This window comes from Anomaloglossus baeobatrachus, chromosome 4 (genome assembly GCF_048569485.1).
Source record: "Anomaloglossus baeobatrachus isolate aAnoBae1 chromosome 4, aAnoBae1.hap1, whole genome shotgun sequence".
NCBI classification, from domain to species: domain Eukaryota; kingdom Metazoa; phylum Chordata; class Amphibia; order Anura; family Aromobatidae; genus Anomaloglossus; species Anomaloglossus baeobatrachus.
Window position 1 is genome coordinate 666,489,111 of NC_134356.1, and position 18,238 is coordinate 666,507,348.

At 44.0% G+C, this 18,238-nt stretch overlaps 1 protein-coding gene across 1 annotated transcript in view; it reads left to right on the forward strand.

The window, feature by feature from the left end:
• LOC142302076 (venom factor-like) overlaps positions 1 to 18,238 on the forward strand; it is a 229,470-nt gene that overhangs the window by 182,337 nt on the left and 28,895 nt on the right. Inside the window, exons 29-33 of the mRNA XM_075343155.1 lie at positions 1,380 to 1,540; positions 2,315 to 2,473; positions 5,463 to 5,522; positions 9,846 to 9,936; positions 10,151 to 10,202. Of these exons, the coding sequence (XP_075199270.1) occupies positions 1,380 to 1,540; positions 2,315 to 2,473; positions 5,463 to 5,522; positions 9,846 to 9,936; positions 10,151 to 10,202 (523 nt within the window). The remainder of the gene's footprint in view (positions 1 to 1,379; positions 1,541 to 2,314; positions 2,474 to 5,462; positions 5,523 to 9,845; positions 9,937 to 10,150; positions 10,203 to 18,238) is intronic.

Sequence of the window (18,238 nt, forward strand, 5' to 3'; positions counted from 1 at the left end):
TATTTAAATTTCGCACTGCCATTGACCTGTTGGCAATGATGGCACAAAATTTCCCATGATAAGTATTTGGTGCATTTTTGACTCTAGATGTTTTCGGTGCTTCATAGACAAAGCATCATAGAGTTCCAACAAAATAGATTGAATTCATAGAAATCTCCTGCTTCTTTTTTACGCTGCATAAACTGGGCTGTGGAGTGTTTTTGAAATTCGCAACATTTCAGTTTCTCATGCATGGACTGAGTTTTCTGTGTAGATTTTCCCATTAGACTTACAATACATGCACAAAATACGCAGGTAAAAAATATACCTTTGTTTTTAGTGTGTTTCTAAGGCCTGTTATGGCCGCTGTGCTCTTTTATTTTCCCCAGCTGTGGCCTGGTCATGTCAGGGGTTAACTCCTCCTTGCCTCGCTCCAGACACTATATCCTGGTTCTGCACCTCCGATTCAGTGCCAGTGATAGCTTTGCTCTGCATTGTGTGTTCTGGCTCCATGAGTTTCCACATCTGTTCTGTCTCCTAGGGACCCTGTTCTGACCTGTACCCTCCTTCGCTCATCCGTCCGCCCCGACCCCTGACTACCCACTTCTATCCACTGTTTACCTTTCCATGTCTGTCTTATCCTGGTCCCGACCTGTTTGTCCTCCTCCCTTGTTTGTACTTAGACTTCCCTGGCCCTGCATCTGATCTGTATCCACATTCCTGACTCCGGCCTCCGTCTCTCCCTTTGGCTGTATCCATCACCTCTTGGCTTCTGAACCTCAGCTATCATCTGACCATGATTTGCATAGTCCTGTACACTGCCTTGACCTCCTGCTACTGACTCAGTGTGTTGACTACTCTGCTGCCCTCTACTGGTTCGCCTGCTAACGACACTCTGAAGTTACATTGCTTGAAACTTCAGTATCTTCCTAGTGCAGTGGGACATATGCTCTGTACCTAAGAATGTGAAGAAAGTTCTGTCAATGCAAAATACCAGAAAGTGTCACAAACAAAGAAGCTTTATTTAAAGCATAAATCCCCAGAGACTAAAACCGCAGCATTAAGAACATGACAAAAAAAGCATGTTTAAAAAACGCATTGCAAAAATGTAAGAAAACTAATTTACATAATAGGTGCAGAAATTCTGCAACATCAAAAACACTTCAAATATTGATCGTTGGAAAGTAGACAAAGGAACAGAAAATGAAAGTAGATCTGGGCTATTGGCGAGATAGACCTTCATGTGTTGCTCAACCAGATGTAACAGGATGAATTTACCATGTTGGACCAGTTCGGTAACTTGTCTTGATTTATTACAGTACACAAGATAAATCATCTAAGTGACTTACACAGTTTTTGACAATATTGTTTCATAACTGGTTTTCTATTTCCATCACAAGACAAAGTTCAATGGGATGCAGGATCGCGCTTTCTATCTATTGAGGCCACATCTTACGCTCTTCTGGCTCTCTTGCGCTTGAAAAAGTATGATCTAACTGGACCGATTGTGCGCTGGATAAAAGAGCAAAGATATTATGGAGAGGTTTCTGGTTCTACTCAAGTAAGTGAAGTCAAAGGTGATGTGAAACACCCAGGTGCAATGCGACACTACATCACTAGATGTCGCCAGACACAATAGTGGAGAATATCTATAGGAAGTGTACACTAGGTGTCGCTAGACACACTAGTGAGTGATAGTTGAACAAGTCAGGAGTCAGAAGAAAGGAGGTAATGTCAGTGACGAAGCGACAAAGACAAGCCGAAATCTAAGTGAGAGACAAGGGTCTGAAAACCAGAAAGTCACGTCAAGAACCAGGAAGAAAGTGGATCCGGAGTCAGGGGACGAGCCAAGGTTGGAAACCCAAGAGGATAAGTCGGGTACATGGGAACGAGAGGAGCCAGGGTCAGAAAACATTGCCAAAGGTCAGGGACACATGGAGTCAGGTCAGAGAAGGCAAGGAGATGGTATGAGGAACTAGGTAGAGGGACAAGATAAGGTCAGTTGCTTACGGAAACCAGAGATGTACACTGTTGAACATGAACTATCATTGGTGGCGGTCCCAGATAAAGCAATCACCCAGAACGAGGCTCCAATGAACAGACCCCTCCCACACAACACAGTACTAGACCGGGAACAGAGGAAAATATGAGGCCCAACATAGGTTCTGCAGGATAACAGAGCATTGCTAACCAGAATCTTGATATCAATAATTTCAGGCTTCTTCATCCTTCTTGTGTTCATTCATGTTATACTCATTCATTTTATGTATTGTTTCCTGTCTCTCTTAACTTTCTATAAAATTGTCTAATACACGACTGTTCTTGACTTTTCTAGGCCACATTTGTGATGTTTCAAGCTCTGGCTCAATATCAGATAGACATCCCAAATCATAACACGTTGGATCTCCATGTGACCCTCAATCTACCAGAAATGAGGCATCCAATAAAGTACCTCTTCAGTCCAGAAAATGCTATGCTGGCACGTTCTGCTACGGTGAGGATTATTGTACATTGCTGACTTTGTGGACAATTCTGTTGTAATATTGTTTTTCTTACTTATCGTCTTGGTTTATCATATCCCAAGTAATGATGATTGTGCACTAAAATGCTCGAATGCTCGTTATTCAAGTTGAGTAGGTCAGACCCTCAGAAGAGCTCAATTTGAGTAACGAGTATAATGGAAGTGACTGGGAAACTCAAGCATTTTTCCGGAAGACCCTCTCAAGAGGACTGGGGGGCTGTATATTTCTTAAATGGATTGAAACATAACTAAAATTAAATGGGAATAACAAGGGAAGATGGCTGGACACATCTGACTCCCAGGTCGATGCTGGGAAAAGTGTACTACTTTTAAGGCATGACAATAAAATATACAAAAGAAAAGAGAAAACAGATTTTACAGAAAAAAAAGGGGGTAGCTGAGACCCTGTAGATCATGATTCGGGTTGTATTTTCCAGTCCCCGGTCACGTGATCACCATTATACACTGTAAAAGGGAATGCAGCGCCAATAAAACAATGATCATTCTCCAATCTGATATGATCAAACATGTCAGATGGAAGAGAAATGTCATCCCCCAGTCTCCCCCAGACCACTGGTGTGGTCAGTCGCCTCCGGTCCCCCACCTGATTATCTAAAATGGTGGGCGCATGAGTTGTGCGCTCACCGCAATCCTCCTCCTCCTCTGCTTTCTCTGTCATCGGACATGGCAGATGGCAACAACTTCTTAAATTCATAGTTTTCATGCTTTAGCATTTCAGAGTGCAACTGTCTCTTTTCTGTCACTGTTCGCATTGTAGTTTTGGTAGTGCCGTCAGTCATTTTGTCTTCACATGTCAAATGGGAGAGAAAAGTCCTCAGGTCTCCCCCTGTCACCCTCCCTGTCCTCTCCCGGGTACTTCATTAGCACCAAGTCCCTGCTTCTCTTCTTCTGCAAAATTGGTGGGCACATGTGCAGAGAGCCGGCTCTCAGCCAACTCTCTGTGAGCAGTGAGACTGCAATGATGTCAATACAGTGATGTCGCTGAGGCTACTGCAGTTCACACCACCCTCAGTGTGACCCAGGGAGTGTGCCTGCAGTAGTCTCAGTGAGGTCACTGCAGGCATACTCACATGGAGTACCTGATCTTCCAGAACATGGGGGATGTGTTCTCTCAACGTGCCCCCCATATCCTGGAAGACAAAGTCATCGTGGGACCTCCAAAATGGATTATGCGAGACCGGGTTGGGATTATTTATTTTTTTATTTTCCTTGCGATTTTTTTTTTTTTTTACAACAAATTGGTGAAAGGGAATGTGTCGGAGAGTTATTTTTCAGATATTTTTGTCGTCTTTATTTTTTTTATTACGGACTGCAATGGTAATGTCGGCCTCAACATTACAAACCCCTGGGCTTCATGCCAGCTGACATTACACAGCTGTTATGAACACCTTATATTACCCAGTTTGCCAGGGCAAATGGGGTAATATAAGGGCAATGGAAAGAGTCGGGGGCGAAATGCCAGGATTGGCACATCTAATGGATGTGCTACTTCTGGGGCAGCTGTGGCCTGCTATTTTTAAGCTGTGAGGGGCCAAATAAACATGGTAGTAAAATTTCAAAGTTTGAAAATAGCAACATTTTCAAAATTATTGCCAAATTTCCAATTTTTTCACAAATAAAGCAAAAAATGTGGTCCTAAATTTACCACTATCATAAAGTACAATATGTCACTTAAAAAAAAAAACAATCTCAGAACCACCGGGATTTGTTGAAGCATTCCAGAATTATTAACTCATAAAGTGACAGTGGTCAGATTTTTAAAATTTGGCCTGGCCATTGAGGTCAAAATTTGCTTAAAGGGTTAAATCTCCTTATAATACAGGCAAGGCTGTCCTGTCTCCTCCCCCAGTGGGGACGCAGGCACACTCACCTTCCCTGCTGCTCCATTACCGGCCCTTGCTGTTGGCTCCCTAGGCCTGCGCACGCGCACATGCCTCTTTGGAGTCCTCTTAAGGTGCTCACCTCTTAGGGCAACAGTATGCCCGAACCTGGAATGGGGCTAGATAATGTGGTGCATTAGACCAATTGCAGTAATGCCAGTGGCCAGCATGGCTGTAGCATTACCGTGATTGGCGGGCAATCCCTCCATGTTTAGTTGCTCAAAAACAGCATGGCACTCGAACGCCAAGGATAATTATAATTGATCAAGTATTGAGAGCGCTTGAGCATCGAAACGCTTCTTCGGTTATTGAAAAGTGCTGTACACATTCACCCATCACTAATTCTGAGGTGTGTGCTACAAGATGGACCGATTTGAAAGAAATAATTTCTATGACTTGGTCACCAGAGGACTATGCAACATGTGTCTATCAGTGGTTGTAATGTGAGATTCAACACGTGAAGGGTTTTGTTACCATGTCGAGTTCTTAACCAAATACGTAGGGAAAGGTGGAAAGTTTAACTCTTCTTTAATTAGTGTATACAGATGGATGGATTCGGCTTCGCGAATATTCTACGAATATTCGATGCGCAACGTAAGTCTATGGGAAGTCCGAATAGTTCTGAATAGTTGTTATTCGGGTTTCCCATAGACTTACATTGCGCATCGAATATTCGCGAATAGTCGAATAGCGGCGACCTATTCGGCAAATATTCGCAAAGCCGAATATTTGAGGTATTCGATCATCCCTAATAATAAATAATGCATAAAACAGTCTTTGGGATTTGAGTTTTTTTGTTTCACTAGGAGTTTTGGCCAAGATTTAGCAAAATCAGAGTTGGTCAACATCAAAGTTAGATATTTTCTTTGTAGTTGGCTGTTACTATTTTCTAGTGACAGATGTAGAGTCAACAAAGGTCTTCATGGGGTTGTGATACATCCCTCATACTGTGTACATCCTTCATCTGCACCCATCCACTTCGATTTACTTCAATTTAGTTCTTGGTACTCCATTTTCTATGCAGATTGATTCACATGTAATTTTAAAACATTATTTTACAGACCAGAGTGAATAAGGAGTTTACCGTGAAAGCCGAGGGCAAAGGTCAAGCTGCAATGACGGTAAGTATAGCCAGATCACACAATTACTACCACCTGTAATTGACTAAAGACAACTCCAAAGAGTCCAGCAACATAGTGAGCACATATACTGAGGAGCAAAAGGGTAACAATGATTTGGACTTTTGACTTTCAGGCTCCTTATCTCACCATCCACTACAGCTCTGAGCGTGAGACGACCTTCATTTTGTAGACAATCATCTTGGCTATCACATACATAAATGTGACTTTCAGCTATTAAGTATATGATTAATTATGCAGATTCTTGTCTTGTCACTGCATTGTTACTGTTTTGCTCCTAAATTATTTGTTAATTAATTAATTTGCTAGTATTTTGTGAATCTCCTTTGGCCTTCAGCCTGCTCTGATTGTTCTGGGCCCACGATCAGATTCAAGCAAGTCTCCACTGAAATATGATCCAGGTCTCTTCTACATATTCCCAATGTTTACAGAGAAATACAGGGAGAGTGTTTGCATAACTGAATACATTATATATATATATATATATATATATATATATATATATATATATCCACACAACATATTTTTAAGATTATAAGACTCACTTTTCCTCCCAAAAATTTGGGAGGAAAGTGAGACATGCATCTTAAAATCCGAATATAGCTTACCAGGGGGTGGTGAAGAGGGGCAGCAGGAAGGCAGGGGCAGTGCTGTGCAGGGTGTGCTGAGGCTGTGCAGGGTGTGATGAGGCTGTGTAGGGTGTGCTGAGGCTGTGCGGGGTGTGCTGAGGCTGTGTAGGGTGTGCTGAGGCTGTGTAGGGTGTGCTGAGGCTGTGCAGGGTGTGCTGAGGCTGTGCAGGGTGTGCTGAGGCTGTGCAGGGTGTGCTGAGGCTGTGCAGGGTGTGCTGAGGCTGTGCAGGGGGTGCTGAGGCTGTGCAGGGTGTGATGAGGCTATGTAGGGTGTGATGAGGCGTGTAGGGTGTGCTGAGGCTGTGTAGGGTGTGCTGAGGCTGTGCAGGGACTGCTGAGGCTGTGCACATGTTGCAGCGGCTGTTCAGGGTTGGCAGCTGCGGCTGGGGCTGCGGGCAGTGAGGGTTTCAAATAATGGTGCCCAAAGCCGGGACGCCCGCAGTTGGAGCTCTCAGCTCAAAATCTCATCTGCGCATGCACCGCCTCCGGCCCTTGAATCTCCCAGCAGCAGACTTAAGAAAAATGGCGCCCAGAGGCGGTGCGTGCTCAGATGTGATCTCAGCTTGTCAATGAGCTGAGAGCTCAATCTGCGCATACGCCGGCTCTGGGCGCCATTATTTGAACCTCTCCCCGCCCGCAGCCCCAGCACAGCTGTCCCAACACCAGCACAGCTGTCCCAACTCAGCCGCCACCGCCGACAGTTTTTGGGACAACATCTGTGACCCCTGCTGGCTGCAGCACCCGCAGCATTGCCCTGCTCCACCACTGCCCTTGCCTCCTGTGAGCCTACTCCACCACCGCTGCCACCCCTCTCTGGTAAGACACCGCCAGATTATAAGACAGACCCTCTTTTTCTCTAAATTTGGGGTGTGTCTTATAATTTGGTGCTTCTTATAAACCGAAAAGAATGGGAAACAATACCTATCGTGATATTAGTAAAGGTGAGTGTCCAAACAAACAAGGGCAGTAAATGCAGTGACAGATGTGATAGTACACTACCTGTGTCCGGCATGGTGGGTAGTGCTCCCGTGTTTGATCTGGGCACGGTTTTAAAGCCGGGGCCGGTGAATCATGGGACACACCGACGTGTTATGTGACATGCCAGAAAAGGCTGGAATTGTGCGACTGCGCAGAGGAGTTGGCGGAAAGAGCCGACCTCGGAGAAAGAGCAGAAATGGATGGAGTTGGCGTGAAACACAATAGATAAAAGGAATGACAGAGTAGAGTGATACAGAGACCGTTAGAAGGGGAAGAAGAGAAAAGTGAAACAATGAAGCAAATGATAGCTAAGAAGAGGGAAAATAGATGTGAATAGGCTCACCTTATAAAGTCTGAAACCATAGGAAACACACAGATAGCAACAGCTGTTCACCAAGCCCAAATATGAACTTTTTGTAATTTGGAAGATTAAAAAACATTAAAAAGATCTAAAAATGACATGATTGCTACTGTGCCTTCCAAATAAAATATAAAATAAAACGTGATTGAAAAGTCATTCCGCACCATGTTATTCATAGCAACAGCAGATCTCACTCCGCAAAACACAAGCCGTCACACAGGTCTATTGATGGAAAAATAAAAATTTAACGGATTGGTATAAGCAACACAAACTATTACGTTTTTAACATTTTGAATTGTTTCTAGTAGAAAACAAGCCCTCATACAGTTATGTGTATGTTACAGCGGGTACAGAAAGAACTCAGATCCCTTTAAATTTTTCACTCTTTGTTTCACTGTAGACATTTGGTAAATTCCAAAAAGTTCATTTTTTTCTCATTAATGTACACTCTGCACCCCATCCTCCATCTTGCAGAAAAAAAAAATGTAGAGACTTTTACAAATTTATTAAACAAGAAAAACTGAAATATCACATGGTCATAAGTATTCAGCCCCTTGGCTCAGTATTGAGTAGACCCTCCCTTTTGAGCTAGTACAGCCATGAGTCTTTTTGGGAATGGTGCAACAAGTTTCTAACACCTGGATTTGGGGATCCTCGGCCATTTTTCCTTGCAGATCCTCTTCAGTTCCGTCAGGTTGGATGGTGAACGTTGGTGGACAACATTTTCAGGTCTCTGCAGAGATGCTCAATTGGGTTTAGGTCAGGGCTCTGGCTGGGCCGGTCAAGAATGGTCACAGACTTGTTCTGAAGCCACTCCTTGGTTATTTTAGCTGTGTGCTTAGGGTCATTGTCTTGTTGGAAGGTGAACGTTCAGCCAAATCTGAGGTCCAGAGCACTCTGGAAGAGGTTTTCCTCCAGGATATCTCTGTACTTGGCCACATTCATCTTTCCTTCAATTGCCACCAGTCGTCCTGTCCCTGCAACTGAAAAACAGCCCCATAGCATGATGCTGCCACCACCATGTTTCACTGTTGGGATTGTATTGGGCAGGTGATGAGCAGTGCCTGGTATTCTCCACACATACCGCTTAGAATTATCACCAAAAAGTTCTATCTTCATCTCATCCGACTAGAGAATCTCATTTCTCATAGTCTGGGAGTCCTTCATGTGTTTTTTTGCAAACTCTATGCGGCTTTCATATGTCTTGCACTGAGGAGAGGCTTCCGTCGGGCCACTCTGCCATAAAGACCCGACTGGTGGAGGGCTGCAGTGATAGTTGACTTTGTGGGACTTTCTGCCATCTCCCTACTGCATCTCTGGGGCTCAGCCACAGTGATCTTGGGGTTCTTCTTTACCTTTGTTTACCAAGGCTCTTCTACCACGATTGCTCAGATTGGCTGGACGGCCGAGTCTAGGAAGAGTTCTGGTGGTTCAAAACTTCTTCCATTTAAGGATTATGGAGGCCACTGTGCTCTTAGTAACCTTGAGTATTTCAGAAATTTTTTTGTAACCTTGGCCAGATCTGTGCCTTGCCCCAATTCTGTCTCTGAGCTCCTTTGGCAGTTCCTTTGACCTCATGATTCTCATTTGGTGTGACTTGCAGTGTGAGCTGTGAGGTCTTATATAGACAGGTGTGCGCCTTTTCAAATCAAGTCAAGTCCTATCAGTTTAATTACACACAGCTGGACTCCAATGAAGGAGTAGAACCATCTCAAGGAGGATCACAAGGAAATGGACAGCATGTGACTTAAATATGAGTGTCTGAGCAAAGGGTCTGAATACTTATGAACATGTGATATTTCAGTTTGTTTTGTTTAATAAATTTGCAAAAATGTCTACATTTCTGTTTTTTTCTGTCAAGATGGGGGATGGGGAGCAGAGTGTACATTAATGAGAAAAAAATGAGCTTTTTTGAATTTACCAAATGGCTGCAATGAAACAAAGAGTGATAAATTTAAAGGGGTCTGAATACTTTCCGTACCCACTGTATAAGAAACATATTGTAGACTCAATTATTTGTAAGTTGGGAAAGTTAGTGAAACTTTCTTATAAAAGATATAAGCAGGGAAAGAAACACAAATTCCAAAGGGCTGGTGTGAAAGTTTGAGCTTTGTAGGTTGGGTAGAGAGTTCTGATCTAAGCTCCCTTACTCCCCATGCCCAATGTCTGTGGTGTCATCTGTCTCCCTAGTTCCATTTCCACCAGTAACATGATGGTAAAAAACAGATTTCACCATAGAGTTTATGACCCATCAATGAATCCAATATGTAACACAAGTTAGTTTGCCGTGTCCTATCTTAAGTTTTAATATTTCTGTTTTACTCACTGACTCTTTAGGTTATGTCGGTATACTATGCGCTTCTGAGAGAGAAAGAAAAGGAATGCAAAAACTTTGATCTTTCAGTTACGGTAAAGGACGATCCAAATGGTAAGTGTAAAGTTGTTGATGTAAAATGTTGAACTCTCCCTTTTTTGTCATAACAAGTTTTATGGCTGGACCGGTTTAGGAATTGGGTGTTCTACCAGAAGAGGGCAAAAGTACTATATGTTGTAAAATAGAAGCCCCATGTAAAATTGTGCCTCAGTTTGTAATTTAAGTACAAAAGGTGCATTCTGTGTGTTTTTTTGTTTGTTTTTTGTAGTTAGCAGTCCAGAAGGTACCCTGTCTACAGCATCTGTTGAAATTTGTGCAAGGTAAGGAAAAAAAAATGGATAAAAACTTAATGAATGGAGCACAGTCGAAAGATTGGCCAAATTTATGAAGAAGCTGGACTTTGTAAGAATTTGGTGCATATTTTAGCTGGTAACACAGGAAGGTCCGGCTCAAATAAACAGTTTCTTCTTTATTTCTTGAGAATTTCAAGTACACGTGACATCAAAATTTCCACGAGAAAGCCGCTACATTGGCATATGCATCAACGCGTTTCTGGTGTGTTTCCACCCTTAATCATGATGCATCACGGACATCAAAATTTCCACGAAAAAGCCCCTACATTGCATATGCATCAACGCGTTTCTAGTGTGTTTCCACCCTTAATCATGATGCATCACGGGACATCAAAATTTCCACGAGAAAGCCCCTACATTGGCATATGCATCAACGCGTTTCTAGTGTGTTTCCACCCTTAATCATGATGCATCATGGGACATCAAAATTTCCACGAAAAAGCCCCTACATTGGCATATGCATCAACGCGTTTCTAGTGTGTTTCCACCCTTAATCATGATGCATCACGGGACATCAAAATTTCCACGAGAAAGCCCCTACATTGGCATATGCATCAACGCGTTTCTAGTGTGTTTCCACCCTTAATCATGATGCATCATGGGACATCAAAATTTCCACGAGAAAGCCGCTACATTGGTATATGCACCAACGCGTTTCTAGTGTGTTTCCACCCTTCATCATGATGCATCATGGGACATCAAAATTTCCACGAGAAAGCCGCTACATTGGCATATGCATCAACGCGTTTCTGGTGTGTTTCCACACTTAATCATGATGCATCATGGGACATCAAAATTTCCACGAGAAAGCCGCTACATTGGCATATGCATCAACGCGTTTCTAGTGTGTTTCCACCCTTAATCATGATGCATCATGGGACATCAAAATTTCCACGAGAAAGCCACTACATTGGCATATGCATCAACGCGTTTCTGGTGTGTTTCCACACTTAATCATGATGCATCATGGGACATCAAAATTTCCATGAGAAAGCCGCTACATTGGCATGTGCATCAACGCGTTTCTGGTGTGTTTCCACACTTAATCATGATGCATCATGGGACATCCAAATTTCCATGAGAAAGCTGCTACATTGGCATGTGCATCAACGCGTTTCTGGTGTGTTTCCACACTTAATCATGATGCATCATGGGACATCCAAATTTCCATGAGAAAGCCGCTACATTGGAATATGCATCAACGCGTTTCTGGTGTGTTTCCAATCTTAATCTTGATGCATCATGGGACATCAAAATTTCCATGAGAAAGCTACTACATTGGCATATGCGTCAACGCGTTTCTGGTGTGTTTCCAATCTTAATCTTGATGCATCACGGGACATCAAAATTCCAAAATTTTAAGGGTGGCAACACACCAGAAACGCGTTGATGCATATATCAATGTAGTGGCTTTCTCGTGGAAATTTTGATGTCTCGTTGTTATGGACAAGATTATGAACTATTAGGAGTATATATAAGAGTTATATGAAGATATCCAAAAACCAGGATTTAAGATGGTGTTTGAGTTGTACCACACCTAGTTCTGCATTCAGACATAAGACTCAGACAGTCTGGAGACTTTCATGTGATGAGTGAATCATGCTGACATAGCTTAAATAAATGAGGAACCAAGCACATTACAGTATATTCCGTATCACAGAATAAGCTCTATGATAGATTACCCAATAGGAGACGGGCTACGTATTATTGGCTCCTAGCCAATAATTCCCTTTAAATGTATTGTCCACTTCCATATTAAACAGTCATTATTTTCTATGCAGATCCGTGTCATGTCTCTGGTCTGTGTATGAAAGAATAGTATGCATGCTACTACCAAATGACTCTAATTTGGATGCAGACAGATTTAAGGTAGATGCACAATTAGATTGCATCACAGTAAATTCATGGCCGCCTTGACACCGTGATGCATCATGATTAAAGGGAACTTGTCACCACTTTTTTAGCGTATAAGCTGCGGCCACCACCACTGGCCTCTTATATACAGCATTCTAACATGCTGTATATAAGAGCCCAGGCCACTGTGAGAACAAAAAACACTTTATAATACTCACCGGTCAACGGTCACTCGGTTGGCCAGATGGGTGTCTCCGTTGTCCGCTGCTGGCGCCGCCTCTTTCAGCCATCTTTGTCCTCCTTCTGACTCCTGTGTGCATGACGCATCCTACGTCATACACACTCGCCGGTCCTGCGCAGGCGCACTACAATACTTTGTACAGGGCAGATCAAAGTGCGCCTGCTCAGGCCTGAATGCCGGCGAGTGTGGATGACGTTGGAAATGTCATGCACCGCGGCTAGAGAAGAAGGAGGATGAAGATGGCCGAAAGAGGCGGCACCAGAGAACGGAGACGCCCATCTGGCCAACCGAGCGACCATTAGGTAAGTATTATAAAGAGTTTTTTTATGTTATACCCCTGGCCTGGGCTCTTATATACAGCATGTTAGACTGCTGTATATAAGAGCCCGGTGGTGGTGGCCGCAGCTTATACGCCAAAAAAGTGGTGACAGGTTCCCTTTAAGGATGGAAATACACCAGAAACGCGTTGATGCATATGCCAATGTAGCGGCATTCTCATGGAAATTTTGATGTCACGTATACTTGAAATTCTCAAGAAATAAAGAAGAAACTGTTCATTTGAGTTGGACCTTCCTGTGTTACTAGTTCGATTGTCAGGTCGTGGCGAGGCCTTTGTCTGGGCTCTAAGCAGAAAGTTGATGCAGAGATTGTGAGCTGGATTTTTTGCTACTTTTATACATATTTTAGCTGCCTGTACCATAAAAGAAATGTACACAAGGGAATATTTTTGTCATAATTAATATCACTATTGTGGCATAAATTATAATTAGGCTTGGTCACACCCCTCCTGACGAAACATCCACATGTATCAAATTTACAATACTAGTCAAACTGGCATAAAAGTTGCAAAAAGTTCTACAAAAGTTTCGCAACGTTTCAAAGACCAGAATTTTGGTGAAATCTGCTCGATAATTCCGCCCCAAAGACTTTCTGTTGAATCTGTCCTCCATTCTGAGTCAACGCTTAAGCCCGCTACACACGCTTCAATATATCTCACAATCCGTCGTTGGGGTCAAGTTGTAAGTGACGCACATCCGGCATCGTTTGTGAGGTATCTGCGTGTGAGATCTACTTGCAATCAGGATTGGACGCAAAACCGTTGATCGCAAACACATCGTATCATTCTCTAGAATTGAGCGTTTTGTTGCACGAACCTAGTCAATTGTAACGTGTGACATCCCTCATACGATTTTGATGTCTGATGCTATGTGCGCAGGTGTGCGCTCTGCACCGCAGCTTAAAAAAGGTCCGCTTCAGAGCGCAGCTGAAAAGCTGCGTTCTGAAGCGCCTCACAATGTCTGTCAGTCACTAATCTCTGTCAGTCGGTCACTATCTCTGTCCCTCACTCTCTGTCCATGTCAGTCTATCCCCCTCTCTCATATACTCACCGATCCCCGATCCCCGGCGCTGCACGGCGTTCACACTGCTCCGGCGGCTTTTACTGTTTTGAAAAAGCCGGCCGCCCATTAAACAATTTCGTATTCCCTGCTTTCCCCGCCCACCGGCGCCTATGATTGGTTACAGTGAGACACGCCCCCACTCTGAGTGACAGGTGTCACACTGCACCCAATCACAGCAGCCGGTGGGCGGGTCTATACTGTGTAGTGAAATAAATAATTAAATAATTAAAAAAAACGGCGTGCGGTCCCCCCCAATTTTAATACCAGCCAGATAAAGCCATACGGCTGAAGGCTGGTATTCTCAGGATGGGGAGCTCCACGTTATGGGGAGCCCCCCAGCCTAACAATATCAGCCAACAGCCGCCCAGAATTGCCGCATACATTATATGCGACAGTTCTGGGACTGTACCCGGCTCTTCCCGATTTACCCTGGTGCGTTGGCAAATCGGGGTAATAAGGAGTTATTGGCAGCCCATAGCTGCCAATAAGTCCTAGATTAATCATGTTAAGCGTCTATGAGACACCCTCCATGATTAATCTGTAAATTACAGTAAATAAACACACACACCCGAAAAAATCCTTTATTAGAAATAAAAACACAAACATATACCCTGGTTCACCACTTTAATCAGCCCCAAAAAGCCCTCCTTGTCCGGCGTAATCCAGGATGCTCCAGCGTCGCTTCCAGCGCTGCTGCATGGAGGTGACCGGAGCTGCAGCAGACACAGCCGCTCCGGTCACCTCCACACAGCAAATGAAGACAGCCGCGCGATCAGCTGAGCTGTCACTGAGGTTACCCGCTGTCACTGGATCCAGCGGTGGCCGCGGGTAACCTCAGTGACAGCAGCTGATCGCGCGGCTGTCTTCATTACCTGCGTGGAGGTGACCGGAGCGGCTGTGTCTTCTGCAGCTCCTGTCACCTCCATGCAGCAGCGCTGGAAGCGACGCTGGAGCATCCTGGAGTACGCCGGACAAGGGGGGCTTTTTGGGGCTGATTAAAGTGGTGAACCAGGGTATATGTTAGTGTGTTTTTATTTCTAATAAAGGATTTTTTCGGGTGTGTGTGTTTATTTACTGTAATTTACAGATTAATCATGGAGGGTGTCTCATAGACGCTTAACATGATTAATCTAGGACTTATTGGCAGCTATGGGCTGCCAATAACTCCTTATTACCCCGATTTGCCAACGCACCAGGGTAAATCGGGAAGAGCCGGGTACAGTCCCAGAACTGTCGCATATAATGTATGCGGCAATTCTGTGCGGCTGTTGGCTGATATTGTTAGGCTGGGGGGCTCCCCATAACGTGGAGCTCCCCATCCTGAGAATACCAGCCTTCAGCCGTATGGCTTTATCTGGCTGGTATTAAAATTGGGGGGAACTGCACGCCGTTTTTTTAAATTATTTAATTATTTATTTCACTACACAGTATAGACCCGCCCACCGGCTGCTGTGATTGGGTGCAGTGTGACACCTGTCACTCAGAGTGGGGGCGTGTCTCACTGTAACCAATCATAGGCGCCGGTGGGCGGGGAAAGCAGGGAATACGAAATTGTTTAATGGGCGGCCGGCTTTTTCAAAACAGTAAAAGCCGCCGCAGCAGTGTGAACGCCGTGCAGTGCCGGGGATTGGTGAGTATGAGAGAGGGCTGCTAACTTCAATAACTTAGGAGATTAGCGGTCACCGGTGAGCCCTTCACTGGTGACCGCTAATCAGGACGCGACACAGACAGAGCCGCAGCATGACAATGAAGTCGGGTGAAGTTCACCCGAGTTCATTCTGACAGTGCGGCTCTGTCTGTGTCTGCTGTCATCTGCCATTCACCGCTGCTACATGGCTGTCTGTGTCTGCTGTTAGCGGCCATGTAGCAGAGCTGAATGGCAGATGACATAGTAAAAACGCATCCCTACACATTACACACGCTTGGCAAGTCAATAAATAAAAAAAAAAAAAGGTGCCCAATGCATACATCACAGAACACATGATCTAAAGGATCGCACATAACATTGATCAATTTAACATAGACTACTAACGCTGGTGTGACAGCAAATGAACGACCAACGTGAAATCTCATAAGATCCCATATGCAACCTGGGCGTGTCACATCGCAAATGCGATTGTACAACTAATTGCAACGTGTAAAGTGGGCTTTAGACAAGTGCCGTGCGCTCCGGCCTCCTAAGCTGTGGGCTTCACCGGTTTCATCAGTGGTGACTCTCAGGACTATAACTGCCACTGATCTCCAGGGAATTACATGAAGGACCCAATATGATCATTTGCTCAAAAGTTTAAAGACTCTAAATTTCAGTTGAATTAAATTACATAAGAACAAAGGTTTTATACAGTTGAGCTGTCTGAGCAGAAATATCGGCAAGTTTGCTAAAGTTTTTTTGCAAAAATGTACACACCCTTTCAATTATCTTTACCCAAAATAAAACTGTAGAGTATAAATGAAAGAATATAATAAAGTAGTAAAATGTAATTTTAAATATATCTTCAGGTTACAATTTATAATATCTCATTTGGGTCAGTATTTTTGTACATACAGTCATGGCCGAAAGTGTTGGCACCCTTGTAATTGTTCCAGATTATGAAGTATTTCTCCCAAAACAAATATTGCAATTACACATTTTATAATACACGTTTATTTCCTTTGTGTGTATTGGAAAAGCACAAACGAAGGGAAAAAGAGGAAAAAAATGGACATAATTTCAAGCAAAATTCCAAAAACGAGCCGGACAAAATTGTTGGCCTCCTCAACTTATCATTTGGTAGCAAACCCTTTTGAAGAAATAACTGAAATCAATTGATTCCCATAACCATCCACAAGCGTCTTCCTCCTCTCACCTGGAATCTTGGACTCTTCTTTATAATCTGCTCCAGGTCTCTCATATCTGAAGGCGTCTTCTCTTCTCCCAACAGCAATTTTAAGATCTCTCCACAGGTGTCAATGGGGTTTAGCTCCGGACTCACTGCTGCCACTTTAGAACTCTCAAACGCTTTGTTTCCATCCAATTCTGGGGTTGCTGGAAGTGTTTGGGGTCATTGTCCTGATGGAGGACCCAAGATCAAAGATGCAAACCAGCTTTCTGACACTGCGCACTACATTGCCACCCAAAATCCTTTGGAATTCTTTAAATTTCATGATATTTGACACACAGTCAAGGCACCCAGTGCCAGAGGCAGCAAAACAACTTCAAAAAAATTTTGAGCTTCCACCATATTTAACTGTTTGTACTGTATTTTTTGTTGTTGACATCATTCTGTTTTCAGTAAACAGGATAATGATGTGCTTTACGAAAAAGCTCTATCTTGGTCTTATCTGTCTTCAAGACACTTTCCCAGAAGGATTTTAGATACTCATATACGTTTTGGAAAACTGAAGACTAGATTTTTTTATGTCTTTGAATCAGAAGTGGGGTCCTCCTGGGTCCCATCCATCCAAATGTTGATGGCTAGTTCAAGCTTACACTGATGCACCCTACGGCGGGCTTTGCATGTTGCGACATCGCAAGCCGATGCTGCGATGTCGCACGCAATAGTCCCCGCCCCTGTCACAGGTACGATATCTTGTGATAGCTGGCGTAGCGATAATTATCGCTACGCCAGCTTCACATGCACTCACCTGCCCTGCGATCGTCGCTCTGGCCAGCAACCCGCCTCCTTCCTAAGGGGGCGGGCCGTGCGGCGTCACAGCGACGTCACACGGCAGGCAGCCAATGGCGGCGGAGGGGCGGAGATGAGCAGGATGTAAACATCCCACCCACCTCCTTCCTTCCGTATAGCCGCTGGTGGCAGGTAAGCAGATGTTCCTCGTTCCTGCGGCTTCATACACAGCGATGTGTGCTGCCGCAGGAACAAGGAACTACATCGTACCTGTCGCGGCACTGGCATTATGGAAATGTCGGAGCCTGCACCAATGATACGATAACGACGCTTTTGCGCTCGTTCATCGTAATCATCTAGGATTTACACACTACGACATCGCAAGTGACGCCGGATGTGCGTCACTTTCAATTTGACCCCACCGACATCGCACCTGCGATGTCGTAGTGTGCAAAGCTGCCCTAAGCCTGCAGGACAGCTTGAATTTCTTTGAAACTTGATTAGAGTTCCATATCCACCAGCTGGACTATCCTTCGTTGCAACCGTTCATTGACTTTTCTCTGCTGTCCAAATCCAGGAAGATTAGCTACAGTGCCATGGGTTGTAAACTTTTTGATTATATAGCACTCTGTGAACAAAGGAATATCAAGATCTGTGGAGATGGACTTGAGATTGTTGATATTTTTCAACAATTTTGGTTCTCAAGTCCTCAAACAGTTTCTCTTCTCTTAATGTTCTCCATGCTTAGTGTGGCACACACAGACACACAATGCAAAAATTGAGTCAACTTCTCACCTTTTTTCTGGTTTCAGGTGTCATTTTCATATTGCCCACATCTACTAATTGCCACAGATAAGTTTGAATGAGCATCACATGCTTGAAACAAACATGTTTACTGACAGT